Source organism: Nyctibius grandis, chromosome 21 (assembly GCF_013368605.1).
Source record: "Nyctibius grandis isolate bNycGra1 chromosome 21, bNycGra1.pri, whole genome shotgun sequence".
Classification (NCBI taxonomy): domain Eukaryota; kingdom Metazoa; phylum Chordata; class Aves; order Nyctibiiformes; family Nyctibiidae; genus Nyctibius; species Nyctibius grandis.
The window spans coordinates 7518521-7540888 of NC_090678.1; the positions used below are offsets into that span (position 1 = coordinate 7518521).

A 22368-nucleotide genomic window follows, 5' to 3' on the forward strand; every position below is an offset into this window, starting at 1 on the left:
CCCAGGAGCCAGGCGTTGGGCAGAAACAGTGGGAAGAAACAGTGGCAGAAACAGGGAAGCCCGAGAAGGCTGGTGACTCTTTGTGGGTGCTGCAGACTTGGCAGCCCAGGCTGCTGTGCTCCCAACAATGCCCCAGCACAGAGACAGTGAGTCCTGTCCCCTCCCCGAACCAAACACGTTTTGTTCAAGTGCCCAGGTCCATCACAAAGCTTAGCAGACTTCTCCTGGGGCTAATAGCCTTCCTTGTTGCTAATGTGCATCTTATTTCCAGTTCTAGCTTCACCTCCCAGCTACGGGCCTATCTCGTGCATCTGCAGATCTGAACGCAGGCTCTGAGCAGATGTCTCTGTTGGATGGAGCTGCTTTATTTACCACCCTTTGTTCTGCAGACCTCGGGTGGGTTTTTCTCCCCCTTCCTTGCAGCCTCCTTTGTTATTCAAACTGCTTAAAGAGCTGATATCAACTCTGGGTCCATCGCTCCGGAGTGCCTTTGTCAGTGGCAAGGCGATGCCACTGGTTTTCCTAAAGACATGGTCCTCTACCAACTGTCTCTCCATGGCCTCTGTGTCCAGCTGTATTCATTTGCAGAGATTTCTCACCAGTCACCCCTAAATATAGAGTAGCTGGGGGCAAAGCCCTGTTCAAAGCCACCCTTGTCCCCTTCCTTTCCATGATCGTTTACCCCTGGGAGATACCTGGATGGGTGCTATGTCCTACATTGATATTTCAGGTAACATTTCCACTTTCTTTGTGCTTAGGACCTTGGTACACTGGAGTTTGTGGCCATTTCACGCTCTCCCAGTTTGCATGGGGAGCCTCCTGCCCACCACCAGCAGCTGTACGTGCAGCCAATGGCATGACGCAGCCTCTGTGCCCTGTGAGCAGTGACCGCAAAACCAGCTCTCTTGAGGTGCCCTGGGTGCAAACTCCTGCCAAAACCCTGCTGTCCATTGGCCACTTTGGCTCCCCTTTGGAAGACAGCCATGAGGCAAGTAAAAACATGGAATCATAGAATTGTTTTAGTTGGAAAGGACCTTTAAGATCATCACGTCCAAACATCCCACAGCTGGAGCCATCTCTGCACACACGAGTCCTTGCACGACTGTGGGACACATCTGGACCACTCCAGTCTCTCCCGCTGACTAGATCCCCTTTAAGGATCATCAGCTGGGCTGTCCGACTCACTTTGCAAGCCAGCAGGAGAGTCCAGCTGCTCCTCCCACTGCAAACACGGGTTGTGCAACCATCGTGGGAGCCCTCCGCCCTCCCTTGCCTCTGCCAAAGCACTGTGTCTCGCCTATAAATCGGGAGCAGGAGGGTCTCTCCCCACAGCAGCGGTGACACGGATTGTGGGCGGCCAAGGCTGGGAGGTAAGGAGAGAGCCGGCCGCGCGTCCCTGGGGGGCTGTGAAGCCTTTCCATCCCTCCCTTCCCCACGCAAATACCCCCACGGCTTGAGACATCTGAAGTTAGCTGCTACGAACGCTTGCGGGGACAGTACGGAAAGTGTGGCAGCAACGGGCACGGGGTAGCCGAGGCAGTGATTCCTGGATGTCATTTCTAGCTTCTCCGCAAAAGGGTAGGGAATTAAATAGCATACACAGCTGGGAGATGTTTGCGATAGAAGGTAACTCCCACCACGCCAAAAAACCCCACCCAAAACAGGGAAACAACGAGCAGCTTACGCTAGCACTTTCTTCATTTAAAAAGGAAAAAGACCAGTATTCATTCCAACCTTGGAAAGCAGAGCAGTCATTAGGTGTTGCCTTCCTACCGAAAGTTGAAATTGTTCATGGGGAGTTTGGTGTTTTGTAGAAAAATCTGTGCCCGACCCCGGTTTTCTACTGAAGACTTTTTTTTTTTTTTTTTTTTTTCCCGGTGAATGGTGGAAGCTGAAAGTGCTTCTCAGGGCAGAGAAGCAGGTGCCACCTGGCCATAGTGCCGTCCTGGGCCATCCTGGTACGCTGGGTTGATAATGCAGCCGAGCAGGGTGCTCCCCACCACCACTGGGGTCACACCAGCAGTTGCAACAACCTCCCAGGGCACCTGTGTGGTGTCCCCGCTCTGGCAGTGTCCAGCTCAAGCCATGGTACCTGGCCATCCTCCCTCATTTCATTGCTGACCACTATCGGGAAGGGTTTGGGTCCACCATCCCCGCTGCAGCCCTGGGAGCGTTGTAGGGGCTGGATGTTGACCCTGGGGCTGCTGCCTTTTGAGCCCTGGGGTCGAGCTGTTTGCAGCCCTGCATCAGTCCGTCTGTCCAGCCCAGTGGGGCGGCTTTGGGATGCAGATGCAAAAGCATCCCCAAAGCCAAGGTGTGGGATGCCCGCAGCCCCTCTGCCAGCCTCGGTGGCCATGTCAAAGTTGGCAGTGTCTTCCCTGGGGTCAGGGGACAGGACCTGGTCAGTGATGCAGAGACTGAATAGTCCTGGTGCATGTTTTGTTTTCTTTTCTGAGAAAGGCAGGGGCACGTATCCAAAGATAAAATACAAATATTTGCGAGACCGATAAGTCTCGCAAATCAGAGAGAGACTGATAATGAAGGCATTAAACCCAACTTGTATCTAAAACTTGGCAGTGAATTGTGATTTAACAACATACTTTCAAAGCCAGTTTCCAGGGCAGCTGCAGGGTTTTGAAAACAGCCTGGCGAGAGTGGTGTAAAAGTGGATGGATTTATTAAAAAAAAAAACAACAAACAAAAAAACAACAACAACAACAAAAAAAGAGAGAGAGATAATGAAGATTTAAAGACACTTAATCTAACTCGTAAATTAAGAGCCCAGATGCTGATAGAGGGAATGCAAGATTTGGGGGTGGCATATAGAGAAGTCCCCTATAGAGGTTGTGCCAGCAGCTGCTCCCTGAGAGTGTGGTGACCCTCTGTGGGGTTTCTCCCAGGTTAAGCCCCGTTCGCAGCTCCGGTGCCCGGCGGAGACAGCAAGGATGAGAGTGGCGGTGGTGGGCGCAGGCGTCAGTGGGCTGGCGGCCACCAAGTGCTGCCTGGATGAAGGGCTGGAGCCCACCTGCTTCGAGCAGAGCCAAGACATCGGGGGGGTCTGGCGCTACACGGTGAGCCGGCAGCACCCGTTCCCCTTTCCATGGGAGTTGCAGCTTTGCAGGCTGGAGAGCGGGTCGAGCTGGGTTCCAGCGGGTGGGGAAGGGGTGCGAGAGCTTGCTGGGTGCTGACCTCTCCTAACTGTACTCCCCCGAGACCACGGGAAGGGGAGTGGGGGGACGGTCCCACCCCGAGGCACAGGGCTGATACACCCTGGGGTGCCATGACAGGAGCACATCGAGGCCAAGAGGCCGAGCCTCTACTCGACAGTCATCAGCAACACCTCGAAGGAGATGTCGGCGTTCTCCGACTTTCCCTACCCTGAGGACTTCCCGGTGTTCCTGCCCAACGCCCGGCTCCTGGACTACCTCCGGCTCTATGCTGAGCGCTTCGGCCTCCGGAAGCACATGAGGTTTGAGGTGAGCGATGGGCACCCCGGCACTGCCCCGCTCCCCGTGCCTGCCGGGCGCCGGTGGTGACTCTGCTTGGCTTCCATGTTTCAGACCACTGTTGTCAGCATCCGGCAACGCCCTGACTTTGCCACCACGGGCCAGTGGGATGTGGTTACGGAGGCGAATGGGAAGCAGACATCGCACGTCTTCGATGCCGTTATGGTTTGCAGTGGCAACTTCTACGAGCCGTCCCTCCCCCTTCACTGCTTTCCTGGTACGGTACGCGGCTGCCTGCGGTTACCTGCTTCCAGGGGCTGGGGGGGAGTAGAAGGATTAGCGGCTCCTTGGGGAAAATGCTTCCTTCCTTTTCTTGCTTCTGCTTTTCCAGCCTTTTGGCATGAACAGCAATACATCCTCATGCTCCAGCAGCCTTGTTTTTGCAGGCACTGGTCACTTCAGAGCAAAATTCCAAGGTAGGATTCATCTTTGACAGGGCTGTATTCATCACTGCTGTGATGAATCTCCCCAGTTGTCAGCATAGAAAGTGTTGCCTTGTCATCAGCGTTATCAAGTGCTTCTGAAGCCACTTGTAGGACAGGTCTGCAGGCTTTTCTGAACCTCTGCGACCCCATCTTGTAGACACTGAATCCAGAGACTGCACCAGCACAGTTCTTGCACATAATTGTCTTCCAAGTCCCACCCAGCACTCGTCCCTGCTCGCTGCTATGCAGGCATGTGTGAGACCCCATTTTGGAGAGGAAGCACCAAGTCTGTGTGCGTGGGATGGAGGGCTCCACAAGTCCCCAGTGGCCACCAATTGCACTTCCTTGCTCTTGCCATCTGGATTCTGCCAGTTCTCCTGACAAAACCCACAAATGTTCAAGTAATTACAAGCTTTGTTTCTTTTCCCCCAAGGCATCGAGAAGTTTCAAGGCCAATACTTTCACAGCCGGCAGTACAAGCATCCCGACATGTTTCAGGGGAAGCGCGTCCTCATGGTCGGCATGGGCAACTCAGGAGTGGACATCGCAGTGGAGGCCAGCCGCGTGGCTGCGAAGGTACCACCACCCAGCCACACCAGGGGTGCAGGAAAGGTGGTGCTGGGGGCAATAGCTCAGTTGGCCATCACCGCAGGGCGAGAAAGCTGGATTTATCCTGCATGGTGTCCAAACAGTATTTCTGAACCTGTATTTTTTGGTCAAAAGCCTACTCTTGAAAGCAAGCTGGTTGTTCTCTTCTCTCCTGTTTCACCTCCATTGCCAGCTGCTGGGAGGTCTTAAAGATGCTGTTGCTGCTTTTTTGTTGCGTGTCTGTCTGCACTGTACCCATCTGAGGTTGCTTTATAAAGGCAAAGCAGCAAATTCATCTCACGAATCGTTGATTCTCTGCTCTCTCCCAGGTAACCATTTCCACCAGCCAAGGCGCCTGGCTGTTCAGCCGCGTGTTTGACCACGGCTACCCATGGGACATGGTTTTCAACACTCGCTTGATGAGCTTGATCAGAAACAAACTCCCCGGACCCTTTGTGCGAGCATTTCTTAACTACAAGGTGAACCAGCGGTTCAACCATGAAAACTATGGCCTTCAACCAGACAAGAGGTACTTCATGGTGGCTCTCATCCTATGCGGTGTCACAGTGCTTGTGCTGTGGGCAGGGGGGAGATCTCCAGCAACCAAGGTCAACCAATGCAGCAAACAGCACCCAGACTGGGGTGATCTCCAGCAGGGAGTTTGTAGCCTAGCAGGAGAAGATAAGCTGTAGTCCCCTTAGGTGGTGTGAGATGGAGCACACTGGAAAAGCCCAGGAAGGACCAGAGGAATTTTCCTCATTGAGCTCCCTGAAAAAAAGAGGAGGAGAGAGGTTTAAAGCATGGATCAGCTCTGAAAAGAGATGGTTTAAAGAGTAACTGAGTGAATGGAGGAAGAAGACAGGAGATGTCCACAAGTCACTCAGGCTGTGGGACAGGGTGACTTTGCAAGGGTGAAACATGTCAGTGTTTGGAGAGGGGGCAGATGGGGCTGTTTGTTCAGAGCAAATGACACCAGAAGGTCATGGGGCTGGAGGGCACAGGGGGAGGAGGGGCAGGGGCACTGGCAGGGCTTGTTCATGGTCTTCAGTGCTCAAAGCCCCTCGGCTCTCCACAGCTGCCAGATGCGCGAGCCCGTGCTGAACGATGACCTTCCAAGCTACATCCTGACGGGGAGGATCACCATAAAGCCAGGCGTGAAGGAGTTCAAGGATAACTCTGTAGTCTTCCACAACTGCCCTGGGGAGGAGCCCATTGATATGGTTGTCTTCTGCACTGGCTACAACGTGTCCTTCCCATTCCTAGAAGAAACAGTTGTCAAAGTGGAGAACAAGCATGCATCCCTCTACAAGTACATCTTCCCAACCCACCTGCAGAAGCCCACCCTGTCCGTCCTTGGGCTGATCAAGCCATTAGGAGCCATCATGCCCGTGGTAGAGATGCAAGCGCGCTGGGTGACCCGTGTCTTCAAAGGTAGGAGAGCTAACGTGAGCTCTCCCGTGTACCAAAACACAGTTCAAACTGGACATGCCTTGTCCCCTCCATGCTCTAAGAGGGATTTCAGTCCTTGGGGACCCTGAAGCTCACTTCAAAGTGGATGAGGGAGCATTTCTAGGGCTCAGACTTCCCAAGTTATTTCACTTCAGCTGAGCTACAGCAACATAAGTGCATGATTGGTCCAAGCTACATGCAAGTTCATTACATCTACCTTAAATCACTCTTTTTTACCCTTTAAGCTAAAGCTTTGTACCCCATCTGCTGCAAGCTGAGAGCATGCACTCTGTTCCTTACTGTGACTCAGCTGATGTGCAGTCCTGCACCTGAGCCTGCAAACCATGGTCTAAACTAAGTTGTTCAAGACAGTATTTTCTCTCTAAAATATTTTAGAAGTCAGAGCACAGAGATGGATATGTAAACCTGGATGCACAGATGAGAGTTGTCTTTAAGGTACTGTGGTGGATCCACCCTGGCAGAATTCACTGTTCTTTAGGGCACAGGGTGGTTTGTCCGTCATGACTACCAGAGAAGAGTCCCATTGTCCCACAAGAGGAATTATTTGCAATTATTAGGATGAGGAGAGAAATTTACTGGGTTTTTTTGGTTTTTTTTTTTAATAAAAATAACTTCCCACTAGGCTAGTGTGAAGGGCTGCATCAAGGCTCCTTCGCAGAGCTGGGGGAACTCTTGGGTACTTCTTTGGGATGGTGCTGTCTGGGGCTTGCATGGCCCACCTCACCCCACATCATCTGCCTGTGCCCGGACAGCACAAATCTGTAAGAGCACAAAGAAGTGCAGATGAATTCGTAGCACCATGGAGGGCTGGTCTCTGGCAAATTGCCACAGCCGAGATAAATCCAGCTATGAGGCTTTCCTGCCTTCCCCAGGGAAGGGCTTCCCACATTTTGCATTGCTGAATGAGCTCCCAAGTCCCTCCGGGAGTTAGACTCTGCAGGACACTCTCCTCTTTTCTAGGCTTGTGCCAGTTGCCTCCTCGGTCTGTCATGGAGAAGGAAGTAAACGAGAAGAAGAAAAACGAAGTGCGAAGGTAAGCCAGTCCCCAGAGCCCCGAAGGTCGTTCAGTGCCTTGAAAAGCCCCGGGAGTTTGGGGAGCAGCAACCCAGCTCACACCATGCGGCTGCTCCCCACACGTACAGCGTATACCCCCTTATTCGCTTGCACTGAGCCAACGTAACCTTTGATTTGATGCTGATATTTTGCCTGTTGACGATGGGAAGAAATTAATTCAGGGTAATCGAGACTGAAGTTTGCTTGGAAGTTGGGGAAGTGTGCCAGGGTCCCGAGGGACTGAGAGATAAAATAGTACAGAAATTAATGGTAATAAATGCAAAGTAATTCAGCCGAATAAAAAAAAAAGGCAACCTGAGGTGTACGTACAAATTGTCTCACCTCTCGGCATGGAGATCTGCCTCACTGAGAATAGGTGTCTTGGCACACCGGCACATGGTTCACGGGCAGGCAAAAGGTCAAATCAAAGGCTAAGAATTATTAGGAAATGAAAGAGATAAAACAGGGAAACTAGGTGATATACTAATGCAGGGTTCACCTAGGTCTCTATAGTAGAAAAGGTATAGAAGAGTGAAACACAGAATTGCACAGAACAATTGCTGTACAAGACAAGGGTAAACACCCGTGGCTTTTTACAGCCCACTGAAGGTGGGACATCAAGCTGTGAATCCTGCAGAGAAGGTGAACTGGAAGCAACTCCCCAATTCACCACGCATTTTTGCAGCACTTGGTGGAAATGAATGTCAGGGAAACTAAAGGTTGCTGCCCTTCTCCTGCCGCACGTGACTCCTCTACAGAGATCAAAGGGAAAAGTAGTTTAAAAACCAACCCAGCTGGTTTGACAAAGCCTTTCAGAAAAGGTCTGCTAAGGTGAAGGGGGGACCTGATGCAACTTGTGGGTGATGAAGGGAAAGACCAACTGATGTATGTGAGAAAAGTGTGTACCAGAGTCAGCATCACTTTATGCATGCTGTGTCACTAGCAGGATTTGGTCCCAGACAGAGCCAGGTTTCCACTGCACATACATCCAGTCCTTTCCTAAGAGGAACCCCGTTGCGTTCGGATGAAGTAACAATGCGGATGCAGAGCATCCAACCTCCAGTTTGTCTCAGCCTGGCTGACACCAGTCCTTCTCCCACCTCCTTTTTTCTTCAATTCACTAAGGTTTGGTCTGTCCTATGACGAAGTCCTCAAAACCGATTGCCTGGTCTACACGGACGAGCTCGCCTCCTTCATCGGCGCCAAGCCCAGTGTACTGGGACTGCTCTGCACGGACCCCTGGCTGGCCCTCACCATTTTCTTTGGCCCCTGCTCCCCCTACCAGTACCGGCTGGGGGGCCCTGGGCGCTGGGAAGGGGCACGCCAGGCCATCCTCACCCAGTGGGACCGGACCCTGAAGCCCACAAGAACACGAGTCCCTTCCAGCTCCTCCAGCTCCTGGCCTTCTCTCCTGGCTGTGGTGGGGTTCCTCCTGCTCCTGGCTGCTGTGGTTTTTGGTTTCCAGTAGATTTTAGAGCCTGTTTAGGTTTTTTTTCTTGTCCTTGGGATGTTATCTCAGGTCAGACAGTTCCACAGGGTGCCATGGGACAGGGGGAAAGGGGGTTTCAGCAGATCACAACAGCTTTAAAACTTTAACCAGCAGCACAAACCCCTCTCTGCTTCAGCTCGTCCACGAGCATGGCTTTGCAGTCCTGATCAGCCAGGGATGGCAACCTTCCCCCAGCATTTATCGCCCCTCAGCTGCTTTCCTGCCTGCTGCCATGACCAGGGCATGGCTGTGGGGCATGGCCATGCCCAGACCATGCTGGCCAGGAGGCAGGGACTAGACCAGCAAAAATGGATTTGGGTGTCGCAGCCAGAAAGGAGCACAGAGGCCCAGCCTGAGAATTGGGGTCTTTAGTCTAGCAAGGGGTTATCTGGGCTGGGGACACGCATCAGGCTGTCCGTCCTTCTGACCTTAAGCCCTATGAGCCAAAAATCCCAGTTTGGGTGGAATCAGTGCATCTTTCCTGGGAAGGGAGCCTGGCTGCCCTGGTTTGTCACCCTTGGGACTGGGGCTGGTACACCACAGGGGTGAGTGCTCCCAGCTCTGCTTCCCTGTGCTGCCCACCACCGGGCAATCCCGGGGCCTTGCTTTGTGTGCAGAGAGGCTTTCGATCAATAAAATTTCCTTGGCCATGGCGTGAGCGTGCTGCAAGCTGCCACCTCATCATCTCCTTGTGTGCACGGGAAGAGCTGGGGGTGTCCCGTGCCCGGGCTGGGGCTGTGGAGCAGGTGCTGTGGGCAACACACAGGCATGGGGCTGTGAGGGGCTTTCATTGATCACCAAAAATTAGGCTGCCCCATGCACCGTGCCCCGCCTCCACGCCGTCCGCTGGCATGCAGGTAAAGGGGAGTGTGTTTTGCTGATTTCCTGGGGATGTTAAGTGAGCGGCTGCCCAGCGCAGGCAGCGCATGGGGGGATGGATCAGGACAACCCAAAGCTGCTGCTGGGGCTGGGGCAGAGGTGGAGGCGAGCTGCAGCATGGTAGTCCTTGCAAGCATGGCCCCCTTGGGATTATGGTCTGGATTTCCACCCAGGGCTGCCACGGGGAAGTTGAAAACTTTCTGTCAGCACAGCTGAGCAGAGCAGAGCTGGGGAGAGTGGGTGTAAAGGTCAGTGGTGCAAAAGCCACGATGAGCTGCCCGGACTTCAGCCTTTCCTTTAAATCTGCAGCTAGAGAGACACAAAGTTCAGCCGAAGCCTCAGCAGCGCTGCCCTGCCAAGGTTTGCTCCTCACTTCTCTCCGGCTGGGTTTTGCAGGCTTTAGAAGCGGGCAGCCAGATATCCAGGGTTGTGGCGTTCCCCAGCAGCTTCGCCTCGCTGCCGGGGGGGGAACAAGGGGGTTGTGGGGACCCTCTGGAGCAATGCCATCTGTAGTCAGCGCTGGAAAAGAGGGGTGACTTTATCATTCCAGGCACGTCGCTGCCCTTTCCCAAAGCCAAGGGAGGCTCCGGAACGGGAGGGTGGGTGAGTGTCGGTATGTCCTGCCCTGTTTCCGCGGAGCAGGGAGCGGCTCAGGCTGGGAGCAACTGACTTTTGGATGCAGGGGGGGTGTTCTGTGTCTCACTCGCTTTTCACTGCAGCTTCCTCCAGCTCGTTTAAGTTCATTTACCCTTTTGACACAAAACTGAGTCGAAAAAAAGTTGTAAATGACTTTTTCTTTAGACCCTGCAGTAGGAGTTTTTGTTATCTAATCAAAGTTCAGGAGGGTTCATTTTTTTTTTTCTAGTTTCTTTGCTCTCCAGTCAAGCTCGGTGCAGCTCAGTTTACACACGCTGAGCTTTGAGTTCCTCCCATTTATACCCCGCGTTTCCTGGGTTTCTTCCCTTTTGTACGTTCTGTAATCCCAGTCGCGCTTTCACGGTGCTGCCTAACCTCTGAATCGCTACGCCATGCTCCTGCTCAGTCAGGCATCGTTATTTTTTTTAAAAAAAAACCCACCTTTTTGTTTTCGAGGGAATTCTATTTAATGGGAAATCTAAAAGGAAAGTGTGAAAACGAGCCAGCTTAGCTGAAACGGTTTCTTGAAAAGTTTTCAGGAGGATCACTTTGCGCAGGCAGAAGGGGACAGCTGTGAGCCCCTTCCCCTTCTCTGCATGCCCTGGTTTGGGCCAGGAAAGGGAATAAATAGAAGCTGCAGCACAGTGAGGTTTTGAAGTGCCTCCTGTTCACCTGCCTGCAGGAGGAGAATCGCTTGGCCCTTCGTGTGGGCTTAGTACAACCCAAAGGGCAATGAGCAGCGACTGTCTGCAGCACTGGAGTCGGGAGCTGGCGATGGCTTTCTCCAAGGACAGTGCTCCTCCAGGGGCACCTGCAGCCAGGGAAGACAAGGAGTGTTTTCCCAGGGAGGGGAAGAAGGGACCGGTGTTTTGCTAATCCTTGGGCTATTTTATTTCCAGTTGCTCACCTGCTGGTGCATTGCCTGCTGCGGGACAGCATGGTGCGGCGTGTGGCTGTTATCGGGGCCGGGGTCGGCGGGTTGGCCTCCATCAAGTGCTGCCTGGAGGAGGGGCTGGAGCCCACCTGCTTCGAGAGGAGCGAGGACATCGGGGGGCTCTGGCGCTACACGGTCAGTGCGCTCTGCCTGTACGGGGAGGATTGGCCCTGGGTTTGTCCCTCCCTCGGGTACCCTGTGCCCATAGCAAAGAGAAAAGGGTGGCCATGTCCTCAGGGAACGTCCCTGTCCCAGGCATGGGGCTCCCCCCAACTCCAAGATGGAGAAGGACATGGAGGGAGCAGAAACCATGGTCACCAGGTGCTAGTCCTAGTTTATTCCTTGTACCTGAATACAAGGAGGAAAAATACTCAAATACTTTGGGGGGAGAAAGTCCTTCCCTGCACACCTGCAAATGGCACTCCTGGCTTCACACAGGACTCCGTGGACAGTAGGAGGGTCAGCGTGTACCGCTCAGTCATCACCAACACCTCCAAAGAGATGTCCTGCTTCAGTGACTTCCCCTGCCCAGAGGATTTTCCCAATTTCCTACCCCACGGCCTCCTCCTGGAGTACTTTCGGATGTACGCCCGGCACTTCGGCCTCCTGCGGCACATACGTTTCAAGGTGAGCGGGGACCCTGAGAGCCATGGGGAGAAGAGCCATCAGTGGTTGCAGATACCAGGGCATCGCCCAGGTGGGATGGGACAATGCCGGGTGCAATCCCACGAGGACTACATGCCTTTTGCATCCTGAACACAGCCTTTTGGCTCCATGTTTTAAATTAGGGTGCTCGAACATGGGCTGCCTGGTGCATCCCTCCCTCAATGTCTTCACCAGGGGAAAGGTGCAGTGTGAGATTTAACAGCTTCAGAGGTGACATGCAGCTGCTCGGGGACCCAGCCTGCCCCCGGCATGCCCAGCCCTTTGCAGGCAGGTCCTCTCTGAAACGCAGCACAGTCCCTGACTGCTGTTTTGTTGGGCTTTGGTGCAAGACGACAGCTCTCAACGTGAGGAAGCGCCCAGATTTCGTCATCTCGGGCCAGTGGGAGGTGGTCACCGAAACTGACGGCATCCGGGAATCACACATCTTCGATGCCGTCATGGTTTGCACCGGTCATTACCAGGAGCCCTACTTACCATTAGCTTCTTTCCCAGGTAAGCCTGGCCTCAGCAGCGGGGTGGGCTGGGGCTGCCCCCCAGGGTTTCACTCAGCACCCATGGGTCCCTTGGCTGCATTTTCCTTTGTGAGCCTTCTTGCTCCACGAAGCCCACCATGCCAGGGCAGGTGGGACCCTCACCTCACAGGAATGGCCGTGGGTATTCCTGGGAATGGGAAAAACACCTCATAAAGATGCAGCCAGGCTCTTGCATAAGAATTTGCAAAGCAGGACCAAGATGAGGACGTGAAAGAGAGTGACATCACCCAGGGAGCCAAGACTTCCATGGGCTTCTGAGCTGCAAGGAGAGGCAGAGGGTCCAGGCATGAGGCTGGGGCAAGAGAATGTATCTGGTGGTAGGAGATGCTCCCTGCTCTCTGCCTAGGTATTGAGACTCGCTTCAAAGGCCGGTACCTCCACAGCCAGGAATACAAAGACGCAGAGGCTTTCCGTGGAAAGCGGGTCCTCGTGGTTGGCATCGGCAACACCGGTGGTGACCTCTCCGTGGAGCTGAGCCGTGTAGCTGCGAAGGTACAGCTCCACGGCGGTGTCAAGCCCGGCTGGGCGCCGCGATAGCTGATGGCATGGGGTATACACAGGAAGCTTTACCCACCAGGTTTCCCCACAAATAGCTCTTCAAATTGAGGGCAATTAAAGATCTGCAATTCCTGTAGAATTTGGGTCACCTGGGGAGTGGCCATTCAGCAGCTGTGGGAACTTTGCAGAAGCCACCACCCAGACGCTATCTCCTTCCCTCAGGATAACCCTCGCAGCTCCCAAGGGCAGAAGACAGGATTTGCTATTCAGGGCAAAACTGGCAATGAGATGTCTGGGCAGGAGGCTGAGACCTGCCTTCTCCCCCAGGTGTTCCTCAGTGCCAGGAGCAGCACGTGGGTAGTCAGACGGGTCTCCAACCACGGCTTCCCTGTTGACATGGTTAACAACACTCGCTTCAACCACTTTCTAGACTGGCTTCTCCCATCAGCCCTCACAAAGAGGATCAGGTTTCGGAAGTTCAATTCGTGGTTTAACCATGCAAACTACGGCTTGGCTTCCACCAAAAGGTGTGTTTTCTGACTATGTTGTTGGTTGGTCAGATGGGTTTAAAGGTGTGAAATGCTCAATTTTTAATTTCAGGGGATATTTGTGGAATAGCAAATCCTTGGAGGGGAACTCTGGCCACAAAAGACATTTCAGGTCCCTCCCAGATGCTAACATTGCTGTCCTCCTCTTTTCCACCTGCAAGCTCCAACTTTAAGATTATTATCAATGAAGAGCTGCCATTTTGTCTCCTGTCTGGGACCGTCGTGTTGAAGCCAACCGTGAAAGAGTTCACCGAAAGCTCTGCTCTTTTTGAAGATGGGACAACCGAAGAAAACATCGACGTGGTGCTCTTTGCTACAGGCTATGTCTTCTCGTTTCCCTTCCTCGAAGAGTCAGTTCGCAGCCTCATCGATGACAACCGCTCCCTCTACAAACGCGTCTTCCCTCCCCAGCTGGAGAAGCCAACACTGGCCATCATCGGCTTAGTCCAACTGACCGGCTCTGTGATGGTGGGAGCAGAAATGCAGGCTCGCTGGGTGACCGGGATCTTTGCAGGTGGGAGATGGGGTGCAGGGATGGGGGGAGCTGCTGGGGTGGGATGTTTGGGGCAGCCTGACCTGCTGTCCACGGAGCCCAGGGCATATTTGGGCTCCTGTCGCCGTGCTCATGGGGGCCATGGGCATGAGTAGCACTTTAGCCTCTGCCCCCCAACTGCACCTCTGCTGCTCTACACACGCTGCTGTAACCAGCAGGCTCTCAGTAAAGGGGCTGGGAGCATGGGAAGGGGGAGAAGGGGGTGAAATGTTCAGCTTAGGGTGCTGCTGGAGGTCTCTGGTTTCTCTGTTCTTCTCAGGCTGGAACAAGCTCCCTCCTGCCAGCAGGATGATGGCTGATGTTTTGAAGAAGAAGCCGCCTGTTAAAAGGTGTGTGATGTCTCCTGTGCTCGGGGTGTGCTGGGCACTGTGTGCCTGTAAGGATAACCTTAGGGAAAGGGGGCCCCTACAGCAGTTATGGGAGGGACCCTCCCAGGACACCCAACGCTTCTTGAGTGCATTTATTCCCTCACTGCCTATAGCAAGGTGGAGAAATGCTGTTGTGGCTCCTTCATGGATGGTGGACCAAGACACCAAGGTCATGGTGCTCTGGAGCAGCTTATGGCAAGACCCAGGACCTGTAGGTCTCCTCTGCCAGGCCTCCAACCCATGCCCTCATTCCCAGCACGTCAAGATGGAGGTTTGGTTTCCTCCAGACTAAGGGTGCCACCTTGTGGCTTCTCCCTCCCTAATCCAGGCAGCGTGGAGTGCTGGTGTCAGGGCTAAGCTCCATCCAGAAACCCCACTGGAGCTGGGCAATGCGCTTGGGGGCAGTTTGGTGGCAGTTTTTGGCGGGTCAAGATGAGTATTAGACAAGGCTGGAACTCATTCATTGCGTATGTGGGGAGCTAAAGCCCTGCCTCATTGGCACTGGGATTTCACAGGAGGTCGGGACGTGTCCTCAGGGCTGTGGGACGGGTGATGGTAGACGTGCTGCCTTGCAACAGCTTTCAGGAATAAGGGGGAACCTCGGGGCAGGCGAGGTACAGGCTGGGTTAAGTCTGCCAGCAAGGCAGAGCTGGCTCATAGGACACTGATGAAAAATCTGTGACAAAAGAGAGCCACAGGGATTGTCACTAGGAGCCCCAGCTATTGCAGACATGGGTGCCTTTACACAGAAACACAGAAGTCTGAGGTAAAACAAAGATAAACTTGAGGCTGTCCCAAATTTGCTGAAGCAGATTCAGCTCACATCCTCGCTCCTGCGAGGGAGATGAGATGAGGCCTCAAGCAGAAAAATCCTGGAGGTCCCTCCCAGCATGGAAAACTTTCTGCATCTCACAGTTTTTCCCAGTCTCCTTGGTGATCTTATTTGTGAATGTCTGCTCTGCCTTGCACCACCAGCCAAACGCACACCTGTGAACCTTGGGGAAGGATGTAGCGTGGGTGTTTGTGGTGTTACGATGATGGCAGTATTACACTAGAACCATTTCTGAGGCCACAACTAGGCTGCAGAGACAAAAGAAGCTTCTGCCTATTCCCTGCCCCAGGGTAACTGCTGGGGACCAACCCCACAGAGGCTCTTCTGGTGCCTCTAGGTTTGGGGCTGAAGGAGCTCAGCCCTGGAGACTGGGGCTCAGCTGATGTCTGTCCCCTGCAACACAGTGGCTTCTCTGAGCCCAGACCATTTGCTTTCTGTGAAGCTGGGGCCTGAAGTGGGATAATGCTATTTGATTTTCTTAGTCTATTTTATGTCCCATTGAAGGAATCCATCCAAGAGGGAGAACCTGAAGATAAGTTTTATCAGCTACACTGATGAAATTGCTTCTTGTGCTGGCATAAAGCCCAGCGTGCTGAGGCTGCTCCTGACGGACCCCCGCCTGGCCCTGGCCGTCTTCTTCGGCCCCTGCACGCCCTTCCAGTACCGACTGGTGGGCCGGGGGAAGTGGAGTGGGGCCAGAGATGCCATCCTGAACCAGTGGCAGCGGACACTGAAGCCCTTGAGAACTCGGGTGGTGGATGACTCCTCCAACGGCTCCTCTGGCTGGCGCTGGATGTGCCTCCTGGCCCTGCCGGTGGCTCTTGCAGTGGGTTTCCTCCTTTCTAAATACTCCCAGCTGGGCTGGAGCCCCCTGGCAGGTCCCCAGCTGTAGAAGAAAGCTGGTAAGGCTGGGTGCCAGGCGAGCTGGGGACAGCGCAAAGCTGTGCTGCTGCCGGGTGCTGTCAGCGAGGCTGGAGCTGGCCCAGCATGGGCAGAAGCCGGGACCCCAATGCTGACTGGTGCCCAAACCCCTCCGGATGATGTTTCACACCCACCAAGGGCCATATGAAGCATTTACCCCAAACCTGCTGCAATCCGTGCCCGCATTGCACCAGCAGCAGGCTCGATCTCCAGGGGACTTTCGGGAAGAGCTTTTTTGGGACGGGCTGGTGTGCACGGGGCCGGCCTTTCTCCCCCTGGCTCACCCAGAGCTTCCTCCATAAATTCTGAGCAAGACCTGCAATGCCTTGAGGTTTTCTGAAACACTGAGTGTAGAGATCTTTGTATTTTTCTTGTAACTTTTGGGACATGAAGTAGGGAGCCAGAAATAAACCTCACGGATTTGGTCTTCTCCGATGGTTTTATTAATGGTTTATTATTGATGGCGGGGGGGGGGGAGTCAAGTGGACCCGGTACCTCGGCGTCGGTGCAGAGGGGAACGCCCACCAATATACACGCAGTGACCAACGCAGGGCCGCTGCCCGAGCAGCCTCAGGCGGGGAAGGAACCCTGGGGCCCACGGGGGGAAGGCAGAGCCTCCCCACGCACCCCCGGGTGCCTTCCGGGGGGGTTTTGCTGCAAACCCAGCGGACGGGCGCTGCCCGCTTACCGGGCTGCAGTCACTTCCCTCCGGGAGAGCGTGTCCCCAGCCGTGCCGCCCCCCTCCCCGGGCGGCGGGGGCTCTGGGAGCTGCCGGTCCCCGCGCGTGGCACCGGGGACCGGGGACCGGGGACCGGAGCGGTGGGGGACGGCCCCGCCCGGCACCCCGCGCCGCCAGGGGGCGCGCCCGGAGCGAGCGCGCCCGCCCGACTGCGGCACGGCGTGGTCACGTGGGCGGCTGCGGCGCGAGGGCGGGGCCGGCGCGTGCGCGCGCGGCGCGGCGCGGTGAGGTCAGACGTCGTTGGCGCCGGCTTGGCCGCCCGCCATCTTGGCCCCTGTGTGGACGCGGCTGAGGCGCGGCGTGGCGTGGCGTCGCGGCGCCGGGAACGGCAGCGGCATCGCCGAGTCCGGGAGCCCCCGCGGAGGCCGGAGCGCCGGCCCGCCGCGCTGCGCGCCAGGTAAGCGGCGGCGCCTCCGCCTTCCGCAGCTCGGCGTGGGCCTGCGGCGCGGACCGGCGCCGGGAGGAGCGGGCGAGCGGCCTGCGCCGCATGGCCCCGGGCGGGGGCGGCTTCCGCCCGGCCTGGCGGTGGAGGCGGCGGGCCCGCGGTCGGCGGGGAAGGGGGTGCCCCCGGGGGCCGGTGCCCCGCTGCTCGCCGCGGCCGGGCGCAGAGAGGCGGCGCGGCGCTGGGCCCGCGGCGGGCGGGTAGGCCGGGCTGCCCCGCGCCGCTGGGCCGCGCCGCACCGCACCGCACCGCCGCCTGGGGCCGGCCGCACCCCGCGCCGGGCACAGCGCCGGGCCTCGCCCGGGGGCGGCGGGAGGGGGCTGCCCTTGCGGGTGTGCTGCTTTCTTCTCCCACCATCCATTCTGTTGTCCTCCTTCCTCCTCCTTTTTTTACGGCTCCAGGTCTCTCGGGGGAGGTTACTCGGGAAACGTGCCGTCCCTTGGTGCGTTTGCGCTCACTTTGTGGCTGTGATTCCTCCTCCAGCGGGTGGGGAGCCTTTTCTTAGGGGATGCTGGAGGCACACGCAGGGCACGGCGCTTTGGTTTTCTAATTGTGAAATATTCATCCACAGTTCTTGAGGTGTACAGTAAAAGGCTGTTCCTGCGTTATTTGAGGTAGGACTGAGGGAAGCACCGTTCAGGAAGGTATTGCTTCTCCTTCTGGGGACAAGATTTGTAGGGGTGGGGTGAGCACACTCGAGGTGTTCTTATTGATAGCACTTAAAGGATTGTGTGAGCATGGTTAGATGACACGGCTAAAATTCAGGCAGCCAGTCTGCAGTAGGCATAATGGGAGCCATCACCTAGGGATGCAGGGATTGAAAATTTTGGGGCTAAAGATGGCCCAGATAGTTCCTGGTTCAGGCCCTTTTATGGGGAAGGGGAGCAGGCGTGAGAGCATGGTGCTGGGCGTTGAATGGAACATTTTGGTTTTTCTATTTTTTTCTTTTTTGTGTCTCACACGTGTTTTGTAAGCTTGCTCCTTTGTGAAAGGTCTTGAACTCTATCACTAAGGAAGGACCGTTTTTCCTTATTGCTCTTTGATTACTGGGATCAGATGGGTAGGTTACTAGAAATTAACATAGTTTCTGACTGAAGGAACAGGGCTCTAATTTTTAATAGCTTTGTTCCTTGTGCAGTGAGGCATCAGGCCTACCCGTTGTCTGGTGTTAAGAGCTCTGCTCAGACAAGAAACTGCTTTTGAAGGGGGGAGGAAACAGGACATGATCTCATTTGTCCATCAGCGAGAAACAAAAGGATTACCGTTTAATATTGACTGCCAGGAGCTGAACGGGTGTCAGTTTTATGTGAATTACATAGTCTAGAGAATTTTTCTTCAAAGTTAATTTTGGGGTGTTTTAGTGCAACTCTGTTACAGCCTCCTTGGGACTAAGGAGCCTTGAAGTTTTGGGAGTTCTTTGAACTTGGTGAATGTTCAATGAAAAGGCAATTTTTCCCTCAGAATATTGTACTCGGTGAGTGAGGAGTATGACCGCTTTGGCTGGAGGTGTGTGCTTAAGAGGTGGCTGTTTAAACTGATGTGAGAACTGGCATAGGCCAGTGCTTGTGTGTGGAGACTGGGATTATGGCCTCTGTGTGTGTCTCTGTCACCTAGAACTCTGTTTTAGTATATCTGTGTTTCCTGCATAAAGTATTGCTTTGGTAAATAGTAGCTTGTAAAATATGTGTAAATCAATACAGAATAATTTCTGTGAGTTCTGCTAATAAAAATATTTTGTCTCTTTGCAGTTTAGCAGCAATTTATAATTTCATTACTCTCATTTAGACTTCATAACAGGAACCCTAGCTTTTTGTAGAGCAACCTGTAAAAATAGTTACATCAGTCTACAGCTTTACCTTGGTTGCTGGAGTCCATGTTCAATGGTACAGATTTATGGTAATCATCTTCTGTAGGTCCTGTTTCCCCACATCCTGAGGTCTACTAGGGAAAGTGAAACGGGCCACAACGAGCGAGGGAAAGATGATGCAGCTCAGAAGGGAGCTCTGGTGTAGATTTTGTCTGAATGAATGCTGTATGTCAATAAAGAGAAGGAATGTAAGTCAAAGCAGTGGGCATGTTGTATGGGGTTGACTTCAGCCAGGTGTCCTGGGTTACTGAAAGTGCAAGCCCTTTATTCCAGAATATTATCCAGGCCAGCTACTGGGAGTGATGTGAAAGTGGAGAGAGGGTGGGAAATGTAGTCTAAATACCATATAAGGGTGGCATGGATAAGAGGCTTAGATGTGGAGATAGAAAGAAAAAGGTAGCCCTTGCAGGAGGATTAAACCCGTGCATAGCGTGCTCTTGCAGAGGAATAAATCCTTGTGTAGCATATTGGAGATGTGAGCGGAGAAAAAGTATTCCTCTTCCTTTTGTTGAGGGAAGAGTGGGACATCTTCAAAGGCCATATACAGTAATGGAGGGTTTGAAGAGGAAAAAAAAAACTCCGCCCTGAAAATGCACCACCTTTCCACTCGTTCTGGGTGGATGTTGGGCTTGTAATGACGGGACTGCCAGTTGTGTTTTACTGGTAGAACCAGTTGTTCATCTTCTGTAGCAAATTTTTTCTTTGCCTAGCTTCATGCCCTCATTTTTTTTCTGGTCTGGGTTTCACAAAACCCCATAGAAACTTCTCATGTGTGAAAGCAGGTGTAAAAATGAAAGCTGAGATTTGTGTGAGGTGATGGGAGGAAATAATACTGTGTGCCTGTTGGTGAAATGAGAACGGAGTGGACAGAAGTCTTAAAAAATGCATAAAGAGCAGAGGAAGATGAAGTCCTAATAAAAATCAGATGAAGACAGCTTTTATGTCTATGAAGAACAGGCTAACAGAAATAGACTGTTTTTATTGCAAATACCTCAGCCATTACATAACATTCTAACTAAATGCTAACGAACTCGTCTGTTACAGATTGCAAACACATATTAAAGGGAGAAGCTGTGTATCGTTCGTATTGTTCATGTTTTTATGTATCTGACACTGCCTTGATTAACAGTAAAATTATAGTGCAGAATCAACATTATATTGCTTCAATCCAAAGTGTGATGGTGATAAATTTTAAGTTCTATGTATTTGAAAATAACGTGGGCTACGCTTTCAGGGGCTTACAACACCAGAGACGGGAATTGCTGTGCTTTATATTCAGGTACATCAAATGCACAAGTAGTGCCTGAAAAACTGTGGCGTCACACAGCGCGTAGTGACTGAGAGAAGAGGGGTCTATTAAATATGTCTATAAATCAATGTACAGCTGACTTCCTAAGTGAAATGGCAGCTTTACTCAATTTTTAGTTAGTTGGGATATAAGAGGTAGCTCATCATGCTCAGAGGTACTAAATGAGTTTTCATAGTAAAACCAGCAATGGCTAGGTTGCCCGTTTTTTGCCACACCACTTGCTTAAGCTAGCAAGTCAAACTTGCTCTGCTTAGAAAAGCAAACCTTTTCAGGCTGTCCTCATTAAATCATGTAAACAGCCACAGCTTGTTTTAAAATTAATATTTTGTAAGCATGTGATCTTAATATTCCTAGATTGTAGTGTTGGTAAATTTTAACTTATACTTTAAAATTACGATTGTAAACTTAAATTGTATTTGGAGGAGTAATAGTTTGAGTTATTCTCGGCAAAAGAAATTATTTAACTGATATGAATCTTCAACTAAGGTGGAAGTGCAGGAACATCTTCATTTTGTTTGAGAAGCCAATGATTTTCTCCAAATTTTAGACTTTATATGCTTTAGGACTTAATATAATTCTTCTATTTCAAAGTCACCGTATATTTCACTGAAGGACCTCACTGTCTTTAGATCAATACATTGATGCGTTGATTTTTCAAAAAATTATTGCATTTTCAGAGCTTGTTTTGTAATAGTGTTTAGGACAGTCGATGCTTCCTGTACAAGTGTATCTAGGTGTATATATAGGTGCACAGCAGAAGCATTCTAGTAAGGAGAAACAATAACCTTTTCTCTTACCAGTGTGTGTAAATAGTCTGTAGGAAAGATGCATTTTAATAGGAAAAACTTGCCTTTGGCTTGTGACATAGCTACTTGGTTAATTTGCTGAAGTCACCTTGGTTAGGGAGGTGTTTGTCATGCGACAAATCAAGCTATGAGCATGGACAGAGCTTTGTAGTATGCTCTTAGCTTTGGATAAAGAAAAGTTTCTTAAATATTTTGGTAATATATTGAGCCTTAGTTATTTACCTACTGCATCTTGAAAGCAGATTATCAAGGGACATGTGGGATTTTTTCTTAATAAGCAAAGTAAACAGAGAACCGAGAGCAACTGAAGATGTTCAACTTCATCTGTAGCCGTTTGGCAGATGCAAGTTAACTTCCATGGAAAATGGGTTCTGTAATGCTGAAAGGCAGATACATAAAGCTGGGTATACTGATAAGGCTTTTCTAATTTAGCTCCTCATCTTTTTTTCTGTTGTTTTTTTCAACAAAACATGATTGAATCCAGTCTAAAGCAGAGGGCTGAAGTTGACCCTTAGTGCAATTAACCAGTGTTGTCCAGAACTGTTGTCAGTGTGATTTTCACAGCTGTGTCTCTTAGATACTGAGCATTCTTTCAGTGAAGAAGGAGATGGTCTCCGTTCCGAGAAACTAGCAAGTCACAGGGAAAAACCATGTAACCAGAGTTCCGGAGGACAACAGGCAGCAGGTAGAAGAGACTGTTTGTGAGCAGCTATGAGCTCTTTCCAAGCTGGACCAGACCAAGGAGCAAATTCTACCACCTTTGTATGCATGGGAGTGAAGTGTTTTTATTGATGCTGTTAATGGTGTACTATAAACTGGTACATTTGCAATCCTGGCTCTCACTATCACAGTGGAAGTATCTTAAAAGCATTGAAAACAAATATGCTGTAATATCTCTTAATACAGAAGAGAAATTATTATTATTTTTGATGTACATGAATCAGTTTAGGAATATGGTAGGAGGCAACACAGAATTTACGTATTGAGCAAGGTAGGAAGTTTGGAAGGTGGTGACAAGTAACTTGAGTCATTACATAACCGATTAGAGTAACTTTTGAACTTTTTTTTCATCGTGCTAAGATTGTACAGAACTCAGTGTAAAATTGTTCATTCTGTAGATTCCTACTGTTGATGAGTGTAGTTCCATGTTTGGGCTGGACCCTTCAATAAGAAAAGCATCTTCAGAAGGTGAACAGAAAAAAGTTGGAAAAAATAGAGAAGAGGGAATTCATTTTGGCACATTTGTTCTAAAGAGGAATTAGAGTGGTTCTTATGCACTTCCAAAATATTATGAAAGAGCTCATGA

At 52.0% G+C, this 22368-nt stretch overlaps 3 protein-coding genes across 12 annotated transcripts in view; all 3 read left to right on the plus strand.

Moving 5' to 3' along the window:
* The first annotated feature begins 1298 nt into the window (after window positions 1-1298).
* FMO1 (flavin containing dimethylaniline monoxygenase 1) lies at window positions 1299-9184 on the plus strand. Of its 2 annotated transcripts, XM_068416798.1 has the most exons (9): window positions 1299-1370; window positions 2901-3071; window positions 3288-3476; window positions 3561-3723; window positions 4365-4507; window positions 4849-5048; window positions 5595-5950; window positions 6950-7022; window positions 8168-9184. In XM_068416798.1, the coding sequence occupies exons 2-9, from the start codon at window positions 2946-2948 to the stop codon at window positions 8508-8510; spliced, it is 1593 nt and encodes a 530-aa protein (XP_068272899.1). In that variant the 5' UTR covers window positions 1299-1370; window positions 2901-2945; the 3' UTR covers window positions 8511-9184. The 2 variants fall into 2 exon arrangements, with proteins under 2 accessions (XP_068272899.1, XP_068272900.1); XM_068416799.1 differs by lacking the exon at window positions 2901-3071 and having other exon boundaries at window positions 1310-1370.
* A 1620-nt stretch (window positions 9185-10804) lies between these two features.
* LOC137672531 (dimethylaniline monooxygenase [N-oxide-forming] 4-like) lies at window positions 10805-16033 on the plus strand. Its single transcript, XM_068416785.1, has 8 exons — window positions 10805-11115; window positions 11419-11607; window positions 11976-12138; window positions 12526-12671; window positions 13005-13204; window positions 13387-13739; window positions 14038-14107; window positions 15483-16033. Exons 1-8 carry the CDS (start codon window positions 10984-10986, stop codon window positions 15868-15870), a joined length of 1641 nt encoding a protein of 546 aa, XP_068272886.1. The 5' UTR covers window positions 10805-10983; the 3' UTR covers window positions 15871-16033.
* Window positions 16034-16951: 918 nt separating this feature from the next.
* PRRC2C (proline rich coiled-coil 2C) overlaps window positions 16952-22368 on the plus strand; it is a 75266-nt gene continuing 69849 nt past the window's right edge. For all 9 annotated transcript variants that reach the window (XM_068417024.1, XM_068417027.1, XM_068417026.1 and 6 more), the window contains exon 1: window positions 16952-17035. The gene's annotated coding sequence lies outside the window, so the exon portion shown is untranslated. The remainder of the gene's footprint in view (window positions 17036-22368) is intronic.